Source organism: Loxodonta africana, chromosome 2 (assembly GCF_030014295.1).
Source record: "Loxodonta africana isolate mLoxAfr1 chromosome 2, mLoxAfr1.hap2, whole genome shotgun sequence".
Taxonomy (NCBI): Eukaryota; Metazoa; Chordata; class Mammalia; order Proboscidea; family Elephantidae; genus Loxodonta; species Loxodonta africana.
Genome location: NC_087343.1, coordinates 25746051 through 25765935, shown reverse-complemented (window position 1 = coordinate 25765935; position 19885 = coordinate 25746051). Strand labels below are relative to the sequence as shown.

At 36.4% G+C, this 19885-nt stretch overlaps 1 protein-coding gene across 2 annotated transcripts in view; it reads left to right on the top strand.

Moving 5' to 3' along the window:
* CDH12 (cadherin 12) overlaps positions 1–19885 on the top strand; it is a 362543-nt gene that overhangs the window by 231583 nt on the left and 111075 nt on the right. The window contains exons 3-4 of one of the 2 annotated variants that reach the window (XM_003407877.4): positions 7813–7932; positions 15793–15960. In XM_003407877.4, coding sequence (XP_003407925.1) covers positions 7813–7932; positions 15793–15960 — 288 coding nt within the window. The remainder of the gene's footprint in view (positions 1–7812; positions 7933–15792; positions 15961–19885) is intronic. The other variant, XM_064270834.1, reaches the window with a different exon arrangement.

The window sequence follows — 19885 nt, the reverse complement described above, 5'->3', positions numbered from 1 at the left end:
TAACAAGGATCATAGGAACGACACGGAACTGGGCTGTTTTGTTCTGTTGTACATGGGGTTGCTATGAGTCAGAACCGACTCTGTGGCACCTAACAACAACATGAGTCAGAATCGACTCGAAGGCAACGGGTTTTGGAGTCACACCCAAGAAGAATTAAATTAGAATCTATGATGGGGGCTCAGAAACTGTGCACTTAATAATCCATGTAAATGCCTTATATGCAGTGCTGGTTGAAAATAAGAGGACTGAAGAGCCATTTGCCACTTAAAAGGCAAACACAGAAAGAGAATCCTGGGAAGGAAGATGAAGAGCCAAGTGCTCATGAGCAGTGCAGTAAAACCTAATGTAAAATTGATTAAAGACCAAGTTACTTTAAAGACTATCCTCACCTGCTGTGCATCTATGCCTAATTTTACTTTATAATTAAACTCTACTTTAGCAGATGCCAAGTGTCAATGTCTTGTTCCATGCTTTTGGAGCAGTGTGTACACGTGTGTATGTGCATGCAATGTGCACGCAATGTGCACACACGTGTACACACATGCATTATCTCTCTGATTTGTTACTGAACACCTTTTCTGCTTTACGTTTCTTGGCTGCTTAATGCCTTTCTTATGTAAGAAAATTTACACTTATTTTCCAATTTTATTTGAAAAAGAAGTTAGAGGGTTTTTTGTTTTGTTTTTAAATCATTCTATACCTTTCGAACTCAGATGGTATTTTTTGTAGGTCATAATGCAATTGGTACGTAAAGCAAAATAAAAGAGAAAATGAAGTGCCAAGTTAACGTTCTCTCTCTTTTCTTGTCACCTGTGTCAATCTTGATAAGATTATGCACAGACAGGCTTGATTCAATAAAGGCATTTTTATTAATATCCCCACCTCAGTTTGCATTCCATACCATGGTTAAATTGGCTTACGTGTTTTCTTTCTTTTCTTTAATGTAATGTCACTCATTTTGGCCTTTGCTTTCTGAAGTGAGGACAGTGAAGTACATTAGAAATTCAAGAGCAACTAAATCTGAAGTTTAGGGTTAACAAAAGGCTTTGAAGATCATAGTCAGCTGCCCAGTCACCATTTGTAGCATTGTGTTTACTGTTTATGTGTTACATGAATACTACAAACATTCAATCAATAAACATTTATCAGTAAATGTTTATTGATTGAATGTTAACCCTAAACTTATTTCATGATAAGACACTATGCCAGGTGCTATGTGTACAAAGATTAATATGGTAGGGTTTTTGATGTACAAGATTATATAGTCCAGTGAGAAGAAACCACAAGGTGTTAAGTTCTGAGAAATTAAAATGTATTAAGCCTGATGGTAGTAGAGAAGAGAGAGTAATTAGCTCTGCTTGGGAGCAGAATAACGAGGGTTTACAAAGGTGACAGTGGAGCTGGGACATCAAGGGTGAGTAAGAGTTCTCCAGATGGTGGAGGCAAAGACCCTCCAGGTCTTGGGATCACCTGGGCAAGAGCACAGAGCCATGAAAGAATTTCATCATAAACAGTAAATGAGTATGCAAAGTCACGGCATGGGGTCTCCAGCAGTGCGGAAGGAAACTGATCTGCAATGGCTATTTGAAATCTATTCATATGGTGCTATTCACAGCATGCCAATGTGTTTAGGCAATTTTTCCTTAAAAGAGATAGAAACTAATTATGTACTTTACATTTTTTTAATTTATTTTTTTAATGCTTGTTCTTGTGTTTTTGGCAAGGCTGTTTTGTAGGAGATGAAGGAGAGAACAGTTAGGATGCTTTTCAGAAGTGTGATTGTGAGAAGGCAGAGATCCAAATCAGCTGGGGGAATCGCAAGGGTTATAAAATGCAAAGAACATGTTCAATACATAGAATATCCTTATAAAACCAGAAAGCTACAAATATTTATAGAGATCTTACATTAAATATAATTCGCTTGCATTTTGTAGGTTTTTGCTAGGAAGTTTACTTATTTAATCCTCCAAATGAATGTAATACATATAATATGAAACTGTCAGGATAATAGTGGTATTTGACAGAATGAGTAACGTAAAATACTATTTTCTATTGAATGTTAAGAGTAGTACCTGGTGCATTGTGGGTACTTTTAAATATTTGCTACCTGAAAGAATATGTGATTAAATGAATCAGTAAACTAATAAACACTTTAGCTGAAATTGTTACGGTTCAGTTGTACTACCACCTTGCTATCATTTTGTGTTAAAATGTCTTTTAGTATCAATGAGAACATTTTTAATATCACTGAGCTTCAATTATTTGATTGTGAAATGCAAACATTTTACCAGTTGATTTTTAAAATTCACTTTACCTGCACTGGTAAGATTAGTATTAAATAAATCAAACAAATAAAGTGTATTGTGACTCTCACATGTATAAACAGAAGTAGGCCCTGTGTGGTAGCATGAAGACATGAAAGTGAGCTGCTCCTTGGGCTCCAGAAACTACATACTCATTGTATAGAAATTAGAAAGAAGAGAAACAATTCAAATAAACCAAAGACCCAAAACTCCTTAAAACTCATCAAACACACAAACATAGCTAATACATAGTAATTTTAAGTGTATGAATACCACAAACACACACACAGACACACAAAATAAAGAAAAACCACAACAAAACAAAAATTCGCATGGACACAAAAATGAACTTTCAATGCATATCAATTATGTGGAAAAAATTTGGTTAAGAATTGGAGTAAAGGGTTTATATGCTCACACACAAACATATAAGCTAGAAATGATCCATAAACATAAGAAAACATGCAAAAGCTCTTTTATAATATAAAAATACAAATTAGACAGGGCTGGTGAAAATGTTGGAAAGCGGACGCTCATATACTGTTAGTAGGAATGTACACTTGTACACGTTGGTGGTTAACTTGGCACTATTTACTGAAATGCTAAATTCTTATGCATTTTGAATCAGCTATATCCATGGCTCAGAGATTAAGTGTGTGGCTGCTAACCAAAATGTTGGCAGTTGGAGCCCACTAGCCGCTCCGTGGGAGAAAGATTTGGCAGTCTGCTTCCGTAAAGGTTACAGCCTTGGAAACCCTATGGGGCAGTTCTGCTCTTTCCAATAGTGTCGCTATAAGTTGGAATCCACCGAGTGTATCCTAATGCTAGGAATTTAACAAATGCGGAATTGTTCATAATAGGGGAAAAAATAAATATGGAAACAGGGTGATCACTAAAAGGAGATTGGTTAAAAATAATGAGATAGATTTTTATGTGTGTGTGTGCGCGTGTGTGTTTTGTTTGTATGCTTTATATATTATGCAATGAGTAAAGTTCTATTCCGGAAAGTATGGATAGACTTCAGTTTTATGAAAATAAAACTAAAGTCTAGGTTAGTAGGTAGATAGATAGCAGCATAATTATAAAAAGGTAAAAATAAATAGATGTTGGGGGGTTACTGAGACTCTAGAATACTCCCAACAGTGGGTTATAGATCCCTGCATGAGCTATTCCTCTACTACCTCTTCTATCGCCTATCTCTCTCGTTGTAATCCACAGTGACTGTGAGGGAGGGGTGAGCTCCCTGACTTTTCCCTTGGTAGTTCAAACATATTCCTTCTTCAGGGCATTTGCATGTAGTTTTGCCTTTGCATGGAATGACCTTTCTTACAAGAAAACACAACAAAATAGAAAACTTAGCTGGCTCTCTCACTTACTTCAGACATTCAGGTCTCAGTGTAATAAGATTTCTCAAATGTTGCTATTCTTGATCACCATATAAACAAAGCTCCCCCTCCATCATTTTTTATTCCCTTACATTATTATATTTCATTTCTTAGCACTTATCTACAATTAAATATATGTATATATACCACTCAGTGGCTCAAATTGTTAAGCACTCCACTACTAACCAGAAATAGGCCGTTCAAATCCACCCAGAGGCACTTCAGAAGAAAAATCTGGTGATTTGGAAAGGTCACGACATTGAAAACCTTATGGAGTAGTTTTACTCTGCACAAGTGGAGTCGACATGAATCTAGAATTGACATGATAGCAGCAAACAACATGTCTTTTTTAGGTATTTTTAATAGGTGAATAGAATGATGAAGTAAAAGAGCTGAACAGAAGATTTCAAAGGGTGGTCCGTGAAGACAAAGTGAAGTATTACAAAGAAACACACAAAGACCTGGAGTTAGAAAACCTAAAGGGAAGAACACAGTTAGAATTACTCAACTTGAAAGAATTTCAGCAAAAATTCAAGCCTCAAGTTACAATATTGAAGTATTCTATGGGCAAAAAATTGAATAAAGCAAGAAGCATCAAAAGCAGTTGGGACCTAGAGAAATAAGAGCCTTTACACGAACAGATATATGCACACCCATGTTTCTTGCAGCACTGTTTACAACAGCATAAAGCTGGAAGCAACCAAGGTGTCCATCAACAGGTGAATGGTTAAATAAATTATGTTATATTCGCACAATAGAATATTACGGATTGATAAAGAACAGTGACGAATCTGTGAAACATTTCATAACATGGAGGAACCTGGAAGGCATCATGCTGAGTGAAATTAGTCAGAGGCAAAAGGACAAATATTGTATAAGACCACTATTATAAGATCTTGAGAAATAGTGTAAACTGAGAAGAACACATACTTTTGTGGTTACGAGGGGGGGAGGGAGGGAGGGTGGGAGAGATTTATTTACTGATTAGTTAGTAGATAAGAACTGCTTTAGGTGAAGGCAAGGACAATACTCAATACAGGGAAGGTCAGCTCAACTGGCCTGGACCAAAAGCAAAGAAGTTTCCGGGATAAACTGAATGCTTCGAAGGTCAGAGGAGCAAGGGTGGGGGTTTGGGGACTATGGCTTAAAGGGACTTCTCAGTCAATTGTCAAAATAATTCTATTATGAAAACATTCTGCATCCCACTTTGAAGTGTGGCATCTGGGGTCTTAAATGCTAACAAGCAGCCATCTAAGATGCATCAATTGGTCTCAACCCACCTGGAGCAAAGGAGAATGAAGAATACAAAGGTCACAAGATAACTAAGAGCCCAAGAGACAGAAAGGGCCACATGAACCAGAGACTTACATCATCCTGAGACCAGAAGAACTAGATGGTGCCCGGCCATAACCAATGACTGCCCAGACAGGGACCACAACAGAGAACCCCTGAGGGAGCAGGAGAATAGTGGGATGCAGACCCCAAATTCTCATAAAAAGACCAGACTTAATGGTCTGACTGAGACTAGAAGAATCCTAGTGGTCATGGTCCCCAAACCTTCTGTTGGCCCAGGACAGGAACCATTCCTGAAGACAACTCATCAGACATGGAAGGGGCTGGACAATGAGTTGGAGAGAGATGCTGATGAAGAGTGAGCTACTTGTATCAGGTGGACCCTTGAGACTGTGATGGCATCTCCTGTCTGGAGGGGAGATAGGAGGGTAGAGAGGGTTAGAAGCTAGCGAAATGGACACGAAAAGAGAGAGGAGAGGGAGAGAGCAGGCTGTCCCGTTAGGGGGAGAGTAATTGGGAGTGTTTAGCAAGGTGTATATGGGTTTTTGTGTGAAAGACTGACTTGATTTGCAAACTTTCACTTAAAGCACAATAAAAATTATTTATATATATAAAAAAAAGCAGTTGGGAGGAATACACAGAGTCACTGTACCAAAAAAAAAATTGGTCGACATTGAATCATTTCAGGAGGTAGCACTTGATTAAGAACTGATGCTATTGAAGGAAGCAGTCCAAGCTGCAACGAAGGCATTGGTGAAAAACAAAGCTACAGGAATTGATGGAATGCCAATTGAGATGTTTCGACAAATGGATGCAATGCCGGATGTGCTCATTCATCTATGCCAAGAAATTAGGAAGACAGACACCTGGCCAAAAGATTAGAAAAGACCCATATTTGTGCCCATCCCAAAGAAACGAAATCCAGCAATGCAGAAATTATCTAATAGTGTCATTAACATCACACACAAGTAAAGATTTTCTGAAGGTAATTCAAAATTGTTTGCAGCAGTACATTGATGGGGAACTGCCAGAAATTCAAGCCAGATTCAGAAAAGGACTTGGAAATAGGGATATGATTGCTGATGTCAGAGAAGAGTTCTTGTATGTAGCAGTGAACTTGGAATTTATGCTCTTATCATGCATATTCAGGGTTGACAAGGTAACTGCTCTACCTGTTGAAGTGCAGAGAGAATGCAGTTCACAGAGAAACCATTCCTTTATAAGCACTGGAGATAAAGGACATAATGGGCAACCAAGAAAACTGAACCTCTTCGAGTTCCCATACAACACTGCTATGATTACTAGATACATATTGTGATTATTATTAGTAGTAGTAACAGCTAAAGCTATTCCTAAAAGCTATCTATTTTGTAGTAACAATTAAATTCTGAAATTTAAGCAGTCATTGAAAGAGTGCTATTTTTCTATGGAATCTCTGGTAGAGCAAGGAACAGAGAAACTGATCAGTGAGTGGTTACCATAATGAGAAAAAACCGAGGTTATATAAACTGCAAGTCAACAAGGACTGCACTGACCTTATAACCTCAATGAATCTGGGTTAATACATGTATGAGAATCAATATAGATATTATTTTTAGGATACATATATTAACATATATGTATATAAATTAACTATTAAGTACTGTTTACTTCTGCTCTAAATTCAGTCATAACATATTTAAACTCAATGTTTTACAACTAAACATCTATATCATCATAAAATTATGCTTAAAAGAATTTGTAAAAGAGGGGAACATTACCTAGGAGAATCAAATTAAGTTACATTCAAGATTCTATTGTCTAATGTTGTTGTTGTTGTTGTTAAGTGCCCTATATACAACAGAAGGAAACACTACCCTGTCCTGCGCCATCCTCACAATCGTTGTTATGCTGGAGCCCATGGTTGCAGCCACCGTGTCAATCCATCTTGTTGAGGGTCTTCCTCTTCTTTGCTGACCCTCTACTCTACCAAGCATGATGTCCTTCTCCCCTTAGAACATAAATAATATGCCTAAGTGTTAAAAGAAAGGAAGAAAGGAAGGAAGGAGGGAGGGAGGGAGGGAGGGAGGGAGGGAGGGAGGGAGGGAGAGAGGGAAGGAAGGAAGGAAGGAAGGAAGGAAGGAAGGAAGGAAGGAAGGAAGGAAGGAAGGAAGGAAGGAAGGAAGGAAGGAAGGAAGGAAGGAAGGAAGGAAGGAAGGAAGGAAGGAAGGAAGGGAAGGGAAATGGTCCAGCTAGTATGGATTGCCTTTAGTGTCCTCCTATATCAAGGGACCCTAAGATTAATCCAGTCTTCAGATAGGGGACTGCTCCTCAAAACTGTATTGGCAATTAGTTACAGTTCTTTAATTAGTCAAAAGTTATTTACCTAATTAAAGACTTCCTAATTCTACTACATAGTTATTCTAAAATTTGAAAATTATAATTGCAAATTGATTACCAGCTCTGTAAAATGCAGTAAGCCTCTAAGCCTTGTGAGTTTCTCTTTAAACATTCTAACCATGAAATTAAAACAACAATAATAAGTAGATTGGCTAATATTTGCAGTGCCCACATTTTCTTTTTTGAATGAATCAATAAAAAGATAATGCTGAACTTCACTGTCAACGATCCAACTACTGGAAATGGACACATACCCTCATAAAACAGATATTTAAAATATATGCCATTTGTACTGATGGCTATACTGTTGCCTACCATTTTGGTTCTCATGGTTAAATTATTCTCAGTGACATCACATACTTGTGGTACCAAGTTCCAAAGGAAAATAGAGTCAGAAAGATTATAGACATGACCTTGGGCTCTGTAAAAATAAAAATGTGTTATTTTCCAGGTGCTTATGTACTCCAGGTCAAAGCCACAGATGCAGATGACCCGACCTATGGGAACAGTGCCAGAGTCGTTTACAGCATTCTTCAGGGACAACCTTATTTCTCTATTGATCCTAAGACAGGTAAATTTTTTATTAGAGACAACATTATTACCACCCCTTCAAATATTTAAACTTTAATTAAATCTTGGAATGGAAAATTTTGTATTCTAATATAGCAATAAAGATTCAGTGTGCCACACATTAAGCAAAGAAAGATAGGATCTTACCTTGCTGTGGCAAAATTATTTCCCTTTGATTGTGTGCTTTGTGTAAATGTAAACCATTTTACGTATATTTATAAAGTTCAAATTTGTCATTCAAGGATTCTCCTTCTGTCTTCCTTTAAATTTGCAAAAGCCTATGCAAACTTGGGTTTTGATTCTTCTGGCTAAACTAAATTTTGATTTCAGGTTTTCTTGGTTGGGTTCAATTATATTCCCTTACAGGCCTGATCACCATGCAGTAAAATCAAGAAGCTTTTATTTCTATCTATATCAAGGGTTATAGGTTGTTGCTTTGGATTAATACAGACTTGTACTGGTAGCAGAGGAAAGGATTGACAAATTTGAAACCCTAGAACACTGATTCATCTGGATTATACTTTTTAAACCTTCCCTATCTCTAAATTGAAATAGAATAATGATGATGAATTCTAATTCAAATATGAGATGCATAGAAAAGAAAAAGATATGCACAGGAAAGACTTAGTATTCCTCTTTAGATAAACATTCCCTCTGTGTCTAAAGAATCTATTTTTGAATGTTGGGTAGTTTTTAAGAGATCTAGCCCTTCTTTCCATCACCTGTCTGTCAGTTTGTCGAATTATGATGGCTTGTATGCTGTTGTGATACTGGAAGCTATGCCACCGATATTTCAAATACCAGCAGGGTCACCCATGATGGGCAGGTTTCAGCAGGCTAAGACAGACTAGAAAGAAAGGCCTGGCAATCTACTTCTGAAAATTAGCTAGTATAAACCTTATGGACCACAACAGAACATTGTCCCATTTGCTTGCTTTGGTTACATCATCAGCAGGAATCTATCACTGGAGGAGGATGCCATGTTTGGTGAAGTATAGTTCCAGAAGTGTGAGGGAGACCTTCAGTGAAAGATGTACTTAAACATGTCAGCGATCGTGAGGATGGTGGAAGACAGGGGAACGTTTCATTCTGTTGTACATAAGGAAGGCTATGAGTTTGAGTTGACTGGATGACAGTTATCTATTTATCTGTCTAGCTCTTATTTGACCAATGATCAAAGCAGAAGTTCTATGTCACAGTTAAAGCAGAAACCCCATAATGACAATTATTTTTATCACCTCTTATATAGTGCATTAAGTTTTATTGTAAATGAAATCTAATACTATTTATTATTTGGAAACTAATATTTAAATTTTTACGTCAATTTGAAATGTATACGTTTCAGATACAAAACATACAAATGGTCTGAATATTTAAAATGTATACTTCCTCAGAAAGTGTGTGGTAAAATCAGTTATGCCAATTAGCTATACGTACTCAATGGCAATATGCTTGGGTTTTTGGAACCACCTGTTAATGTTAATAAATAATTAACCACATATTTATGTTGCCAAAAATATAAAGCCTAATAATGGTTCTCAACTAAAGTGGAAATGCAGAACTGGCAAAAGCTTCTGTCAACTGAATCTGTCATTGTCTTCCTATTTCTTACCCTCCCCTCCAGCTCAGTGAGGGGACAGAAGTCATCAGAAAGTTAAAGGAGAAAAGCAGGCAGTTGTTTCCTGGTGCAAACTTTAAAAAGTTAGTGTTTAAGGACAGAACATTTCATGAGAGCATCAGTGCTGCAGAGATTCCAGGATGGTTTGGGAGAAAGAAGATCCTTTGGTTTGAATAGAAGGCTGGAGGCCAGAATCCAAACTAACATTCGGATGGAGTGTGCTATGGGGAAATTACACCTACAGTATAAGAAGTACGAGAGTGAAGATAAATGTTGGGCAATATCATTGTTAAGGAAGTTTTTCTGTTTTAACTACTTGAAAATTATATATATATTCATTGGACAAAGAAAAAAAATGGAGAGGAGGGAGTTTGGGGATGTTGTCCAATGAAGCGATGACTTTTATGATGGTAGAAAGTCCCATCAGAATTCACAAGGTTTAGACGATAGGCAGAATGTATACACACACACAAAAAGAAAAGATCGAAAATATTATATAGCCTTCTCAGATTGAGAAACCATGAGTTAATTTTTCATAAATAATTATTTCTCTTTTTCTAATTCACCATAGTTGGTGATCTGACTAAAATCTGAAGTGTGGGTAACGTGTGACTCATAGATCTCTCTTGCTTCCAAAAAGCACTCCTCGGACAGAGGGATGAAAGAAAGAGGAAGGAGACTGTGTGGAGATCAGTGAAGACAAAGGTTTAAAATTAGAATACCCTTAATGGGCTGCAGTGATTAACTCTGTGGATTAAGTGAGTGTGTCTACTCAGAACGAGTAGCAGGGGAAAGGTTAAAGTTTTAATATTAGTCAAATAACTACTATGGAGCCAACTTCTAACTAAAAACCAATAGAAAATTAGACAATTCAAAGATTGATTTAAGCAGAAAGCATAGTTAAGAATATAATCAGGCAGATTAATACTCTGACAGGCAACAATTATATGAGTCAAAACCCATGCTCTCCCCTTGACATTACTTGGCCAATATCAACTTCAGCTAAATCCTTATGCCTTTAGGTAGTGTTCTTTTACCAGGGAGTATGTATAGAGATGATATAGCTTTTATAATTTTGTATTTCAATTTTTAATATGATGCTTATTATTTAGAAATAATGGCAAAACAGTTCTGGCATAAACTATGTAATAAATTTTGTGAAGCATTGATTTTCACTGGAGACAGAAGTCCTGACACTAACACCGCCTCAGATCACCAGACGGGAAAGGCATGGATAAGGAGGCCTTTCATTAGTAGGATGCTAACCAGCTCTCCACGCGGATAAGGAGGCCTTTCATTAGTAGGATGCTAACCAGCTCTCCACACACAGAAACCATTAAGAAGACTTTTTGTTGAATTTATCACCTTGTGGTAGATTAGAATAAATAAAAAATCAAGGATAATTGCCATTTCTCAGAAATTGTCTCCATTTGTTCCAGCCATCGAGCTTCCGTTTATGATTCCTTTTGTTGAGATTAAATAAAATGCATGAAAAACTAATTTTATCTAATTTCTTTTTTCCACATTTGAATATAGAATACAGTTTACAACAATTCTTAAAGAAGACTGTCATCAAAAGTTCTGGTGTCAGAATATTTATGCAGAGATTAAGATTTCCATTTATTATTCATTTGAAATGAGAAAATAAAAGAGATGCCCTTATTGATATTGCTGTTCAGAAAACATTCCTAGCATCTCTATCCAAGCAGATATGCTGAGCTTATTTCTCAACAATGTAAATGGATACATATGTGAAATAAGCCCAGAAATAATAATTTTCTTTAAAACTCGTTGCCATTGAGTTGATTTCGACTGATAGCCACCCTATAGGATAGAGTAGAACTGCCCCCTGGAGTTTCCAAGGAGCGCCTGGTGGATTTGAACTGCCAACCTTTCGGTTAGCAGCCGTAGCGCTGAACCACTCTGCCACCAGGGTTTCCAGTTCTGTTTAAAACAGCTAATTTGGAAATAAATTGCCTTAAATGTGAAATGATTTGCTCTGAATAAAAATTCAAGTACATGTGTTTATATGCTTCACATGATTACTAAATGTTATTTAAAACTTCAAAATGTAAACATTAATTACTAGGCATTGCTATCTTTCATTTAGCACATTAAATCAGGGTACAAAATATCTCCACAGCATTCATAAGAGAGTTATTTCATTTAGGGAAACAGACATTACTGTACATTCCTTTATAATTTTCTTATTTGTTGCCTAAATGATTTCAAATAACTAGTCTGAGTTAATTAACCAGATATTGCTATTGTTTTGCATCATGTGGCAACGACATGTTATATTTTTCTAAATGAGCTGAGATCTCCTTTTAAAAACATGATACCATTTTATCACAATATCTTTTAATTTATGTGGATTGTCAAAAGCAACATGGTCTTAACAAGTTTTTATTTTTTGTATTTTACATGTAATTATGGAACTTATAGGAAAACAGTTGTGTGAGAATGGAGTTGCCTAAGTTATTATTTTTTTTCTTTTATCTCTTTTTATTCAGTCAATGGTCCCATATTACATATTATATAGTCCTCTCCCGGAACCTTCTAGATCCTCATCTAGCAAAAGAATCTGCTAAGGGTTGCTGACATGACTGACACCTCACTATTTTTGCTCTTTGTTATCTCCTTTCATTCCAAGATAATAATCTTGAAATCTTAAATGAATACTCCTCTCATATCCTGACTGATAGTTATTCTTTTAGGTCTTTAAAACTTTGTTATTGCATTAAAACCCCAGACTAAAATTAAAAAAAAAAAAAATTAAAGCCTGGGTCAAATTTTAAACTTTGTCAATAATTCATAATACTATATAAATACCTGTAATGTTTTATGGCCTGCAAATACTTTTGATAAATAATGCAGAATAAAATTGTTTGATAACTAATGCAGAATAAAATTGTGCAGAATTCACACACCACAATTGGTACTAGAAGAGAGAGAGTTTAGGGGCGCAAGGCCAAAGTCAAAGAGTGCTCACCTATACAAATAGGTGCTCCTTTGATACTCTTCCTGTGCTTGAATGGATTGTCAGGGAGCTTTAAGACAAGGACTGATTATAAACATAAGAAAGGCAAGAAATCAATAGATGCTAAACACCATGAGGAAAGAAAAATGTGTCAAGAAATAGAGGCTTAAAAATTAAGATAAAATAAAACATGGTGTTAGCAATCCTGTGAACATTTTCCACGTGTGTGGCAAAAATTGCATGCCTGGAAATGCACTTCAGGCAATGATTGCCTTGTATTCTGCCTTGTCACCCTTTCCGAGAACTCTGTGTGAACTCCTCTTGCCTTAGTTTTAGAAATCGTGGAATACACAAGTCAGCAGAAAGAACAAAGGGTGTTTGGCTTTGAAAGGAAAATACTCCAGAGAGCTGTGAGACATGCCTTTAGAAAGTTGTAGAACTGTCATGTAGAAGAGGAGCTAGCTGTATTCTGTGCTGCTCTAGAGGAACAAGGCTATCAATGGCTGTATGAGTTACAGGAAGAAAGGATTTTTGTCCTCATACATTAAAAAAAAATGATGATAAGACTTGCCTGTAAATAAAAGGGGTGTCTCATGAGAGTGTAAGCTTCACATTACTGGAAGCGTTAAAGCAGATGATCAGAGATGAGCTGATGGTGCTGGATTTAATTATTAATTCATTCAATGCACTTTTTTTTTTTTTTTTTTTTTTGCTATTTCTGACTTAACAGATTCTTTGCTCGGTCCCAGGATACTGAGACCAAGTAGATCCTCAAGTAGATTGCTGTCTATTAGGGAGAGGTCATCAAGTCCTTAGATTATATTAAAGCTTTGTAGGATGCAAGTATATGATTCATAACACTCCTATAAGCCATCAGATATAGCTGAAGGTTATGTATTCCTGAGGTGAAATCTCCCTGAGGAAAGAATTGAGGTATAACCCCTAAGCCCTAAAGAATAGTCTAGGTATGGTATAGACGGGATATTCAATTGTATAATCTCTAAATTCCTGTCAGTACTGAAGATAATATACTTATAACTCTTATATGTCCTCCAAATACATTGTTGGGAAAATAAAAAAGCAAATTCAAATATCTCATTTGTGGAATGATGGACAAAACATTTTTATTCCTGGCTATAACTGATGACTTCCCTGACAGGGTACGCAACAGAGAACCCCTGAGGGAGCAGAAGAACAGTGGGATGCGGACCCCAAGTTCTCATAAAAAGACCAGACTTAATGGTCTGACTAAGGCTAAAAGGACCCTGGTGGTCATGGCCCCCAGACCTTCTGTTGGCCCAGGACAGGAACCATTCCCAAAGCCAACTCCTCAGACAGGGATTGGACTGGACAATGGGATGGAGAGGGATGCTGGTGAGGAGTGAGCTTCTTGGATTGGGTGGATGCTTGAGACTATGTTGGCATCTCCTGGCTGGAGGGGAGATAAGAGGGTAGGGAGGTTAGAAGCTGGTGAAATAGACATGAAAAGAAAGAGTGGAGGGAGGGAGCAGGCTGTTTCATGAGGGGGAGTGCAATTGGGAGTAAGTAGCAAGGTGTATATAAGTTTTTGTGTGAGAGACTGACTTGATTTGTAAACTTTCACTTAAAGCACAATAAAAATTTTTTAAAAATTATTAATATTTTTTAAGAATGCATGAGCATTTAAAAAAATAATTTCACATTTTCAACTAATTTAAGACTATAACAAAATAAAATGTAGTATTTTTATATAAGCTGCCATAATTGGCTTTTGCTAACAGATTTATGCTTTTTTTTTTCCTGATGGTTCCTCCAAATTCTTATTAGGAAAGGTTAACTACGACTTGAGCAACACTGAGTCCGTGATCTACTAAGAGATTTCTTTAGGTGCATAGATAATCCTTAATCAAGATTTTATTCATAATATACCAGTTATAAATATGCTAGCATATTTAAATGATATTTAAATGATACCATGTTTACTGTGGTCAACAATAACCAAGATTAACACTAATAGATGAAGTCTAATGACTCTTGACATGCACAATAAATGGAAACGTTGCCTGGTCCTGTATCATGCCCATGACCACTTGCAAAGCTGACTGTGGTGAACCATAGGATTTTCACTGGCTAATATTCAGAATTTCCACTGAAACCTGTTCAGCCTCAAAGCAACATGCAAGTCCCCACTGGCAGATGGGTGGTGGCTGTACATGAGGTGTAATGGCTGGGAATGGAACTTACGTCTCCTGCATGGAAGGAGTCCTGGTGGCTGTTTTGGTAAAGATTGCAGCCAAGAAAACCCTATGTGGCAGTTCCTTTATGTCTCCTGGGTTCATTTTGAGTTAAAATGGATTAGGCAGCAGCTAACCACGACACCTCCTGCGGGGAAAAGGAGAATTCTGCCACTGAATCACTACTGCCCCCACGAAGCATATGTACTCATTTTCTATGCGTTTATTTTAGCTAATATCAAAACCCATCACCATTGAGTTGATCCTGACTCACAGCTACCCTAAAGGACAGAGTAGAACTGCCGCATAGGGTTTCCAAGGAGCAAGGAGTGGTTGGTGCATTCGAACGGCTGACCTTTTGGTTAGGAGGCCAAAGCAATGGATTCTTAGCTCCTAGGATAACCTGGTGACAAGAGAGATGAGGTCTCTTCAATGGCAAAGCTTAATGAAATCTAAGTGAAAAATCTGCAGTTGGGATAATTAGGTGGTATCCCAAAAGATAAAATAAAATACGTAAAAGAGATATTTAATGCTTTCAAAGAAAAATTAGAGAAATAGTATATCTATCATAGAAAATGAAAATAAAAATGGAAATAATTAGAAATCATACATCAGGATAACTGCTTAAAATTTTAGTATATATTTTTCAATTTTTTCTTTCTTATAAAGATAAGATCTGCTATATAAATGTTTCTGACTTGGTTGACTTCATGAATGACGACCATCTTCTTGAGTGGACGCATCATTCTTGAACCTTATTCCTCACTGATACTTAGCATTTTCGTATATGATTGTTACCATAATATATTAAAAAAAAAATTATGCCCTAATCATTGGATCGCTATAGGGTCGCTATGAGTTGGAATCGACTCAATGGCAGTGGGTTAATCATTGGACATTTTGGATGTTACGCTTTTTAAAAAACACATAATTTTTGTTAGCAAGTCTTTGCCAGCAAATCTAGATAGAATGATTTTCTAGATGCAGAGAACTTTATCTTGGAAAACACAATCTGATACTTAAATTTTATTATTATCTTTTCCACTCAAGGTGTTATTAGAACAGCTTTGCCGAACATGGACAGGGAAGTCAAAGAACAATACCAAGTGCTCATCCAAGCCAAGGATATGGGCGGACAACTGGGAGGATTAGCTGGAACCACAATTGTCAACATTACTCTCACTGATGTCAATGACAATCCACCTCGATTCCCCAAAAGTATGTTTCCCTTCTTATTAAGTCTAAATTAGGGTAGATTTTTTATTTTTTTTCCCTTGTTATGTCCTTGAATGTTATAGGAACTGTAATCATTTTCCAGATACTTTTGGTCTATAGGAAACAGAAGCTAATGGATAAAGTTTAAATGTCTTCAAAATTTAGTTTCAGTCAAAGTCACAGATCATATGCAGTGTTATTTTAATAGAAAATAATAAAAAAATAGCCAAAAATTAAACAATGGTTCTCATGCTATCAGTACATATCAAAGTAAAATATTTACATAGTTTAGGATATGGCTCTAATTATTAATTGAAAAAGCATATTAACATGTATTTTTATCTGATCCAATGCCACATATTTATGATATGTATGCCACTGTATCTTGTTTATATCACATAAATTAGCTTAAGAATCATCTGCCTTCTCCTTAGAGATCATATGTGCTGAGCCATTTTTATGCCTTTCATGTCAGTGTCAGATGATAATACCTCGAGGCTATTTACATTGCTTCTGACTGGTTATTTCATTTTAGCTTTGCAAGATGTGAAAATTGCTGTAGTTTCTATGATAACATCATGATTCACACCTGCATCTTCTGTGCAACTTTGTGTTTCTTATTGAAAATGAGTGCTTCTGACTTATGTAACATCTCGTTTTCTTTTGCGGTATTACATTTAACACCAATCAGTACCTAGTCGATTCCTGGTACATCTTCAAGGTTTATTTCAGTGTTCCTAGGCCTTAGAATACAGATACTGAATGTTTATCTCACTGGTTTTAAATGGAAGTTGATGACATCACTAGGTACTCCTTTGCATGAACAGTTAAAAACAAAATGATTTTATGAGTTTATCTAATAATGGGTATACTACTGAGAATATTTAATTAAATGGACATTTTTCTTTCTTTATCTCTATGGTTTTCCATATTTATTGCTTCAGGAACCTCTCTGTCATTTTCTTCTTAAAATCATCAATCTATATTTTCTTTAGAGAAATATTTTTCTTAATGATCAGGAAGTCTAATTACTGAATGTTGAGTGGCAATTAGAAACCATCACGCTTTAGGAAATGGAATGGATATGACAAATGGCTGTTATAAGATTTGATTAATAATACAGAGCATCTCAGAGCAAACTTTTCCTCACTTTACTATTAAGGGAGACAAGACAATTAATAAGAATAAATATTGAAAAGATGAAACAATTAATGCATTTGATTCTGTAGCAGATGTCATTGATAAAGAGTATATTCCTAACTGTAAAAGCACTTTTTTTTCTTTAATTACTTAAGTGTGGCAAACTGAAACAACTAATTGAGGAAGACAGTTTGAGAGATTACTTGTATACAAAATGTGGCATGAACTCAGGTACCATTTTGGGTTTTGCAGTTATAGAAAAGTCCCTGAGTGGTGCAGAACGTTTGTGCTGGGCTATCAGCTGAAAGCTTGGTGGTTTGAACCCACCCAATGATGCTGCAAAAGAAAGGCCTCGTAACTGCTTCCATAAACATTACAGCCACGAGTGCCCTATGGATCTCAATTCTACTTGTAATGTATGGGCTCACCATGAGTTGGAATTGACTTGATGGCAACAGGTTTAGTTTTTGGTTTGGTTATAGAAAATATTCAATCTAGAGCATGTGAAATATTCCCTAGGTAGTATCAACATTCTCATTTGCAAGGGTGGTAGTGTCATAATTCTACTGCTGCCTGTCATAGGAGGGACAAAAAATCAAATCAAAAACATCACAGTGGAAATATACAACCCTCGTGAGTATGGGTGAAGGGTGGTTTGTAAATGCTTGGGCCGGGCCACTGACAAATAGGCTGAGGCGTAGGAAGATGCAAATGCCCTACTGATAAAGAAGCTGGAGTGTGTTTAGGAATCAAGACGGTGTGTCCCACACAAACAGAAAGATCATGTCTATATTTCCCCTACTAGTGGAAAGAGAAACAGGTACAATAATAAGCTTGTCTGGGATTATTCAATGCTGAATCTATAAGTCTAAGGTCTTCATTCTGGTGCAGACATGGGTGCAGTGGTGTTCTCTGGTGCCTCAGTGGTAGAATTCTTACCTTCCATCCAGGAGACACAGGTTTGGTTATGGGCCAGTGCACCTCAACACAGTCACCAACTGTCTGTCAGTGGGGCTTGTGTGTTATTATGATGGTGAACAAGTTTCATAAGAGCTTTAAGGCTAAGACAGTCTTAAAAGAAAATCCTGACAATCTATTTCTGAAAATAAAACAATCATTGAAAACCCCATGGATCACAATGTGTTAATCCCATTGTTCCTGGGGTATACAGTTGACCTGGATGGCAGCTAACAACAACCCGATGAGACAAGGAATTGTGGGAGAGAAGGGACATGAAACTTTCAGAGCCTCTACATGCCGTGTCAGGAACTTACCTTTGTTACCTTCTTTCCTTTTCACAACAGTGCTCTGAGATCAATATTCTTCACATTTTACTGTGAAGAAAACTAAGGCTTAAGGAGATGAAATAACTTGCCCTAGATCGCACAACTCCGTGATGGTTTTCTTGACTCTGAAGTTTAAATTCTTTCTAGTGTACCTGCCACTATAAAGCCATATTTTTAGAACATATTCTCAAAACATCATGACCTGTTTTAAATTGTTCTCATTCATAAACAGAGACAGGGTGAGCAGAAGAAATATATCAAGTAGATCACTGTGATTTTTCTGCATGTGTTAGTGTGTATTCAGGACAGAGTTTCAGAGTAGAGTTTGCAGATGGGAGATAATTTTGACTCATAAAAAAGAAGAGAATTTTCACATTTTGCAAGAAGAAAAATTTATTTCCCCTGAAACTTTGCATGACTTTCTGTCAAGCCCTTTTACTGTCCTGCCATTTTGCATTACATCCTCAGTGGAAAGGAAAAAAATAAGAACTTTAAACAGAAAATCCATCTCTTTAGAATGCAATTCCCACTTTAGCAGAAACATCGCTCATGTGGAGCAATTAAAGTACATATGTGACATGAATTACAAGACTGAAATAACAGCCTTTTGAATGTAAAGGGCAAGAAAGCATATTCATACACAAATGAAATAAAAGGGAGTTCCCAACAGCTACTTATAGTTGTTCACGTCTATTAAGCAGTGATGACAAAAAACATACAACAAAAAACTTTCCTTAGACGAACATCGTGAGATACTTATCCATTGCTTACAGATACACATTATAATCTCTTAAAATTTATTAATCCTAATGTATTTTGGCTTTGTATGTGTGTGTATGCTATGTGACATTGTTAATCACCCATTTCCGTTCATTTCCTTTTATCAATATGTTATAGATAAAAACAAAGGAAATGAATGGCTTACGTACGTATGTGATATATGTGTAAGTGATTTGTTGCTTTATTGGTGCGTGAAATAGACGAATCCTGAGATATCAGAATAACCTGCCAATTTGATATGACGATGGTGACAAGGACATTGCCTATTAGCTAATGCACTTTGCAAAATGATTTGCATCTATATTCCCACTTAATTGCACTAAAAACTGAAAGGTATTATCATAGTTTTAGAAATAAAATAGCAAGGTTAAGAAAGGTTAAGTAACTTGTCCAAAGCTATACAGCCAATAGGTGGTAGAACAAAGATACAATTTAAAGTGACCTTAGAACCCCAACTTTTTACCACAGTATCTTTTGAGTGGCAGTTAGTCTTTAATGCCTGTGCCTGGCTCAAAATGTAGCATAGAAAACTGAGAAAACTTCCCACAAACACAGATAAAAACATTGTTCCAGAAATAGCATACACGACATGTTAAAAGACCGCTACCTTTAGTCGTAAAAAGAAAATATATTTTCTTTGCAAGTACTTCCTACATAGTTATACAGCTATCATTTACTGCAATCAAGGATATATATTGGAAGGCCTCTACCTGTTAAAAATA